The sequence below is a fragment of the Colossoma macropomum genome, unplaced genomic scaffold, assembly GCF_904425465.1.
Source record: "Colossoma macropomum unplaced genomic scaffold, Colossoma_macropomum, whole genome shotgun sequence".
Lineage (NCBI taxonomy): Eukaryota > Metazoa > Chordata > Actinopteri > Characiformes > Serrasalmidae > Colossoma > Colossoma macropomum.
Window position 1 is genome coordinate 37206012 of NW_023494803.1, and position 8753 is coordinate 37214764.

The 8753-nt window shown below is 41.0% G+C and overlaps 1 protein-coding gene across 1 annotated transcript in view; it reads right to left on the reverse strand.

Moving 5' to 3' along the window:
• nrxn3a (neurexin 3a) overlaps positions 1-8753 on the reverse strand; it is a 485766-nt gene that overhangs the window by 473527 nt on the left and 3486 nt on the right. Inside the window, exon 2 of the mRNA XM_036592585.1 lies at positions 2509-3708. Within this exon, the coding sequence (XP_036448478.1) occupies positions 2509-3205 (697 nt within the window). The 5' untranslated portion in view covers positions 3206-3708. The remainder of the gene's footprint in view (positions 1-2508; positions 3709-8753) is intronic.

An 8753-nucleotide genomic window follows, 5' to 3' on the forward strand; every position in this document is an offset into this window, starting at 1 on the left:
GCCTGCACTGTTTCCTGGGCTTCAGAGACATCAGAGCAGCTTTTACTGGCTTTGGCCCCTATCAGTGGACTGCAGGACCCCGCCAGCCAAACAAGATGGAGAGCAACAACAACAATAAATCAAGCCTAAAAACTCTGCTCAGCCTACCGCCTATAAATCTAAGCCTAGTGCCCCTCCAAACCGGCTCGGCTGCCAGAGCTCACCAGCAGCAGGCACCGGATATAATCTCTGCAGGAGCGCTGCTCCATATAGATAGAGACAAAACAAGACTAACCTGTATACACTTGCACACACGTGCAGATTAACGTACGAAATGAAATCATACACATGGCTTTCACACTCAGAAAACCGCAGCAGACACAACTGTGTACAGGAGCGGTAATCTGTATTCAGCCATTTTGTGTTGGAGGCAGCGCTGGAGAGGTTGGGTCGTGTCTGCAGTGAGGAGAACTACCAACATGGCACAGCACACTCGCCATTTATCACCCACCAAGCTGAAGCGCTTCACTCTTCAAGGAAAAATCCTCAGGTCTCATCGAGACGGTAGCCCCGTCTTCAATCTTTCCCTAGAGGATTCAGTGTTCGCCCAGGTCCAGTTATAGGTAATAGAGGTGATTTCACATACAAACAAGAGGCATTGTGCAGTGATAAGAGGTGCTGTAGGTCTAACTATAGCAGCAATGCAGCAACAAAACAAGAAGATACAAATTAAAGGGGAATTTCATAATTCTTTGGAATTTCTGCTTAAATATAAAAACGTAAACAAAGTCACAGTGGTTTGATGTGAATTGAGAAATTGACCAACTTTGATTTCTTTAGAGTGGTGTTGACAGGAACCAGGGGTCATGATAACAACGACACAAATATACACTATTAACAAAGGTGATGATGTATTTATTGTTTTACGGATGAGCAGAATGTTTAGACGATGCTGTGTTACTAAGCTAAATTATCAACATTTATTCATTTTACTGCATTTGTAACCCTACAGAAATAAATATTACATGTCTCTATTGTAGTAATCCCAGTGGATATAGTCCTAATTTCTACATTTAATACATGCTTATATATTGGGTATCTTCTTTCTTATATCACTATAAGAACCTACACATGCCTTCTGAGTTTTATATGTGATTTTAATAATATTTACAATGGTAAATGTAAATGACAATAGTGGTAAATCTGATAAAAAGCCTTACAAAAATTATTATGCCTTACTGTATGCATGTACCTCTCAGCTACAAATGGATTCCAAGATGAAATCTTATATGAAAAGAATGTCTCAGACATCAGACACCTTGTTCATAACCATTTGCTGTAAATAACCTTCTGTGAAGGATGTCTGGCTCCCATCACCACCACTGCGAATAATCCTAACTCAGTATGTTTCTCTAGAATGGAACATTTCACATCAAATCACTCTGAAAGACTTTGTTTATATCTTCAACATTTAATTATGCAGAATTGTTTTAAAAATCAATGAAATTCCCCTTTAAAAATACTTCAGGTACCTTATATTGCTGGGATCATGAACCAGGATCTAAAGGTGTTTAGGAAAGAGCTTAAAAGTCATCATTTATTTTTACACTAGCAAAATTATCATATCTAATAAATATATTACACACACATAATCGATGCACATAAAACAACAGATTCAAAAGAATGTAACAAATGGAAAAGGACACATTCACTGCAACCAAAATCCCCGCATGAGAAATGTCAATAAAAGCCATCAATCCTGAAGCACGCTCTACTGGTCTTAAATGAGTACGCTTCATGTAAATTATCTTCTCTGCAAGAATTCAATGCATTCACCAGATTCGCCGTCGATTATTGAGACACAACAGCAGAGCATAAAGCTGTGAAAGTGTGAAATGGCCTCCTCAGAATCCCCAGAGGACCTAAAATGGCTACTTCAGGGAAAAAATAAATAAAAAAAAAAAAACACCAACTGATAAGAAAAAGAAACCTTAACATCCGTCCTAACACCTCCAGCCTTGTGAAGATTTACACAAAGAAGCGAGCCCGTGATGGACAGCCTTGTTCGTCCAGAACAAGTGAAAATGCAGCCGTTCCAAGAACATATTAAAGCATAATGCATTTCATCAAAATCAATTTTCAGCTGGCCAATAAAAAGCTGAAGCAAGGAAGAAAAGAGATGGGGTTGTTGTGATTGAATCAAAGCTGAAATTCTTAGCACAAAAGGGTGAAAGTCAGACATCTGCCATCGTGATTGTGTGGGGAAAAAGGGGGCTTTAGGAGGACGGCTTTCTGCGAATCTGTAGCAGAGAAATCGTCAACCTGGACCAAATACAGGCTCTGCTTTAGTTATTACTGCGGCGGAAGCAGTTAGCAATCAAAAACACTGGAACAAACTAATCTTGACAGAAAATTAAATATAAGTGGTGCAGGATGGTGTAAGCAGACACACTTAAAACCATGTGGAGGGACTAAATGAGAACTGAAGCCAATGTCAACATATACGTAAAGATATTCACATCGCATTACCTTCACTGCAGAATCGGCCGGTGTACTCCGTCTTGGAACAATCGCATAGCGGTTCTCCATCCACGAGGGAGCAAACCCCTCCATTTTCACAGGGGTTCTCAGTGCAGACGCCCTCCATGTCCATTCGGACTTTCTGGCTGCTGAGCAGCGTGGGTTCCTTGTTGCCATACTTCAGGTCCCTGATAACTCCCTTGAAGGGCGGCAGGTCCTTGGCTGTGGGTAAGGTCAGGGCTGAGGTGCGAATGTCCTGGGGAACTCCGCCCAGGAAGAGGTCACTGACGATCTTCATGTACTGCCTCTGCGGCCGCACCTCGTCGGCCTTGGTCTCCCCGTCCACGCCCAGCACAGTCCTCAGGTTGTACCTGCCCAGGCTGACAAAGTGCCAGCTGCTGTCATTCACCCGCTTGTCCGAAACCACGGTGGTCTCCGCGCAGTCAATGCTGAACTGCAGCTGCAGCTTGCCCTCCACCACCATGAGCTGCAGGAAGTCGCAGTAGCCGCTGTCGTCGAAGTACAAGACCAAGGCGGTGGACACGTCCGTTTTGAACCGGAAGCTGAGGTCACTTCTGGTGCTGGCGTCCCAGCGGAGATAGCGGGCCCACTGGCCTCGTGCTCCTGTAAACTCCAGGCCCAAGCAGGGCCCAAGCACAGTGCTGAGCAGCAGCTGCAACTGGACGGGGTATCTGAGCAGGGTCATTGTGAAAGTGCTGGAGATAGGTGGGGTTATAATCCTGAATAATAGGAAACCATTGAAAACAGCTTTGGTTCAAAGGTCTGTGTATCCAAAGTACATCCCACTGTAAGCGCAAAAAAACTTTTTTTAGAGGAAAAGTTCGACAACACAACAATTAATATCCTTAAAGAGGACACAGAGGGCAGTGGAGAGGGAGAACAGTCTCAAGTAACAGTCATAAGGCCAATCTCATTGCACAACAATCCGAAATCTGTCAGTCTGAGTTTGTTTGTTTGTTTCTTTGATTGTTTTCTATTTACTTTTCTGGCACGAGTGAATGGAGAGCACAAGAAGGTGCAGTGCTGTGTTTGCTGAGCAGCTGCTATCCACACAAACTCGCCTCAGACTGAACACATGCTTTCAAACATCCAGCCAGATCCCACCAGGCTCGCGCTTCTGATTTTGGAGGAAACCACCTTCATGTTGCCTTGATGTTGTAGTTAAATGGTCTTAAAGCCAGGATTTAGCTGTTAAAACAAAAAGAGCATTACATTTCATAAAGAAATTACCTGTGATTTTATACTACATACATGTATATTATACAGTTTATATTCAGTGTATATAGAAAATGGCCATCATTTCTGAGATATTTTGATATTTCTGAGGAGACTGCAATGCATAACGTATGACAAGTGAAGGAAAATAAGTAAAGCAAAAAAAAAACCTTGAGTTTCCAAACCAGGAGTTCAAAGATACAGAGAAAATGGGAGAAAATGGGACTCCAAGACTTCTCAACAATACTTCATAGACCACCAAAACTGTTCCCATTAGAAAAACAGAAAAATGGACTGACCACCCCAGAGTCCAGACCTCAACATCACTGAATGTGTTTGAGATAATTTGGACTGTGAGAAGCAGAAAATACAAAAATTCAACTAACTTCTTCGACTGAGCTTTGGACCGAGCTTTGCCCCTTTTTTTTTTTTAAATGAAATATGTTTTCTGTTTTTTCTCAACACTAAAAAATGAATAACTATATATTAAAAGCCATTTTGACTGAAAATAAATAAATGAAGGGTGGTCTCTGATTTTTACACAGTACTCTACATGTAAGCTAAAATATACAAAAACGACCAAAGTGAAAAATCACAATCTAAATTTTGATATGTTTGCTTTTCTTAAGACTGCAATGGCTGGTCAAAAAATGCATACTCTTTATCCTGCTAACAGCTTTTGATATAATTAAATGTTTCCTTTATTCAGCAATTTTAGCCACACAGTCTGTCCTTTGTTATCGGTCATCTGGTGTATAAATTACCCTAATTATTCTCCTGTCAACTCCAGCAATCATTCTATAGCATCAAACCTGCTTAAGCTGATAATGGGAAAATGAAAAGGCCTCATGTGGCATGCAAACTGCAAACTGAAGGAAACATGCACATGCTAATAGGCTATTATAGGTGTCATATTGCCTATTGGTGTCATATTCGCTATGTGAACTGAAGTTATGGCATTTCTATGAGGTGCAAATCCTTGAAAATATCATCTGATTGTGTCTGTATGTGAATCTAGTTTATGTATGTCTATATTTATATACATGCATAAATAACAGGCAGTATAAACATTTATACTGGTGATTGATCCCTTAGGTTCAACAAAGGATCATATTTCACAGTAGTAAAAATGCATAACAGCGTTTTTAGAACTCATATAACCTGCTTTATGTGCAACCTCAGTGAATTAAGGACTCTTGCTTCCCATCATCTATTATCCTGTGGAGGTGGAGAAGGATTAACACGCAGAATTAAAATTTGGCCTTTAACCAACACTTGGTAAGGACTTGTATGGAGACTAAACGCAGCGCTGGTTCCTCTTAACATGAGGACCTTGTCCACAAAGACCAATAGGCTCCGATTACATGGCAACATGCGAGGTGTAACCTAATAGGCATCTTATATTGCATGTGTCCCTGCCAGGAGCCCAGGCAGCGAGTACAGCAGGACAATAGTGTTAGTAGCCCACACAATTCCACTGAGCCAGAACACAATGCAGGCAGCCAGAGCCAGCTGCCTGGTCTGCTCGTGCTGCAGGAGCTGGAAGATTGGGTGCTGGTAACAGATACTCCATACCGGCCCTTGCCCACACCTAGGAATGTATGTGAATGTGTGGCCATGCATTTATAATTAGGTCTATGTGGTGACCAAATGTCTCCAGGATCATGAAAACATACGCATTTATGATGCTGTCTAGACTTCTGGGGCCTCCCTGTGAGAAAAAGTGCTTTTTCCCCAAACACTACAGTTTTCATTTTCGGTAAAGCAGGCAAAGATATTGGTACATGCTTTGGTTCATGAGGTTGAAGGGCCCATATCATGGGAAAACAAATTTTCCTCAAAAGAGTTTGATGTAGTATGTTTGGTAAACTGTAACATGTTTTATTAAAGCTGCACAACAGACTGATCTGAATTAATTGCTTTTGTGATGTCAAAAAATCAACATATCTACTGTATATGGGCTTGGTTTAGGCCCACCTCTCCATGATGAAGTTATAAGCGGGTCTGCTTTGTGAATGGGGCAAAATTCAGGGTAGCCAATCAGAACAGAGCTCATTTACATATATCAGTTATAAGGTCACAGTCACAAAAACAGCCTTTTCTAAAGGATGGTTGGAAAATGCTCATGCCAAAATGAATCATGATCTTGGTACATAAACCCACCCTAATGTTATACGTGGACCTTAACATAAAAAATAGGATATGGACCCTTTAGAGTTAGTCCGCATTTAGGTACAATAGAACCGAAGGGAGTGGAAACACCCTAAAAACACACAGTAGTTTGCTTGCTCTCTTCCTTTTTTCCAGGAGAGGGTCTGCACTGGGAGGGGGCTGATGGTGGAGGTGAAAAGGTTAAACTGCACACATCATTGTCCTCATTGATATGTGAACGTCGCGCCCCACTGACAACGGCACACGCTGCCACAAAAAAAGGGCCATGCATTTGGATCCACTTCTAAAGCCAATGAGTAGGAGGGGAGAGAGAAAAGGGGAGGGGGGGGGCAGTGGAGAGGAACCCGAGCTACATTAATGACAGCAGCAGGCCTGCCCATTCATCAGACGCACAAAGCCCAGTCCTGCTGCAGGTGCCTCGGCCAAACGCTGCCACCACACCGCAGGAGCCGCAAACAAAATGTCGTCCGCAGCACTCCGACGATATCATGGATGCTGTGTCCAAAGTGTATTCTAAACACTGTACCATGAGCTAATCATAATAATGTATGATTCTGGCCTATTAGTATGCACAATATTAACATTCTGTATCATTTTCTACTAACAGAAAGTGGAGAAGTGATGTTGCTATGCCAACATACATCATGTCAAGCTGCGCCCTCTGATTTCAAATGGCTCCCTTCTTCCTATATAGTGCACTGAGTTATTAAATGTTGGCTTTTTCCCTCTAAATGGCTCTTTGTTAAATATATTCCGCTCTATGTGGGTGGAGGAGTCACCCATTTAAGACGCATGTAGTGCACTAGGTAGGAAGCAGGGAGCCATTTGAGATTCAGCCATAGACGACATTTATTTTTATTTGACTTATTAATTTATCTGTGTTTTCACTAACGTTCTTTTCTAGTCTTCTTGTCTAGTAAAAGAAAAGCTACTTTCTAACCTTACATGTAAGTTCCAGCATTTTTGTTAGCAAGGTAGCTAGCTAGCAGTTAACTCTGCAGGGGCCACATTTGCTAAATTTTCCAGTTGTCAGAAGCCCCTCCCTTTCCACTTTGTATTTCACTGTGGGACATTGTGAGTGTTGTAATCCATCAATGTCATACTCAAAAAAACAACCAATTTTAATATGCAGGCTGTCCATGTTGGATATTTTGAGTATACTCGAATTTGTTGCTTGCCAATTTTTTTTATCAGTTCCATGGCTTCCTCCTTAACCACACACTACTATAGTAAGTACCATGAGATTTTGAACACAGCCCGTTTTTGAAACGTTCCGATCCTCTGTAGCCCCTCCCTTTCCGCTTATTATGGCAGGATAATATGAGTGTGGAAATTCATCAGTGTCATAGTCAAAAATCATCCAGCTGTAATTAGCAGCCTGTGCATGCTGGACATTTTGAGTTTGCCCAAATGGCAAACTTCTTCTTTGGGCACTTCTGAATACACCACCAACTACACAGGGGTTCATATACACAGGTTAGATAACCGTGACAGATTGGAGAACCCAGTGAATGTTTAAATGGCTCTTTGCATGGTTAAACATGGTTTGCATATTTTTCTCTATGATATTGTATATAGATCTTAAAAGACCCCATTTAAAATAGTTCTATAATAGATGCATTACATTTCAGATTTTTTCCACTTGTCAGTAGCCCCTCCCTGCCCACCTTGCACTGCACTGTGGGATAAAAACAATATGGAAATCCACCAATACCATAGTCACATATCTACTGATTGTACATGTTGGATTTCACGTGTATACTGAAATTTTGCACTTGTGGCTGAGGAACATACTATATATATCTAAAAAACACTATTCTGAATAGGAGGCCTGTGTCAAATTGTCAAAAATAGTAAATCACCAGTAGGCTTACAGTGAGGTAGTATGTGATTTTGGATGCAACCCATTTTGGACAGTCTCCAGTACTCAGACGCCCCTCTATTTCTGTTTTAAATTTGCATTTTATTAAATTTAACCTTTAATTTAACCAGGCAAGTATATTAAGAATATATTCTTGTTCAATTGCATTGCAAACTGCACTGCATTATGGGACAATATGAGTGTGGAAATTTGTCAGTACTACACTCATTGTAGCAGCCTATGCACATTGTTTTTTGTATATACTGGAATTTGGCACTTGCAAATATACAACATGCTATATTAAACACACACACACACACACACACACACACACACTGGTATACTACTATGCTATACAAAGCATCAAAAATAGTACAACACCAACAAAAGTGCATTCATTAGCCTAGTAAGGTAGTATGTGATTCTGGACGCAGCCCTTTTTCTCCAGTCCACAGAAGCCCCTCTATTTCTGCGTTGAATTGCATTTTTTCATTTATCTTTTGATTTAACCAGGCAAGTCCTTAAGAAAATATTCTTATTCAACTGCATTGCAATTTGCATTGCATTGTGGGAGAATATGGGTGTGGAAATTCGTCAGTGCTACACTCATTGTAGATAGCAGCTCAGGCACAAGGGATTTTTTATGAGTATACTCGAATTTGGCAACTGCAAATATACTACATACTCTATTAAACACACGTACACACACACACACACACACACACACACACACACACACACACACACTGGTATACTACTATATGTCAAAAATAGTACACCACCAACAAAATGCATTCATTAGTGTAGTTAGGTAGTATGTGATTTTGGACGCAGCCCATTTTGGACGTTTTCCAATCGTCTGTAGGCCCTCCCTTTTTGCTTTGCGTTGCATTGTGGGACAGTGTGAGTGTGGGAAATTATCAGTACCATACTAATTCTAATCAGCAGCCAATTGGATTTTTTTCTTTTTTTAATTTGAATTGTT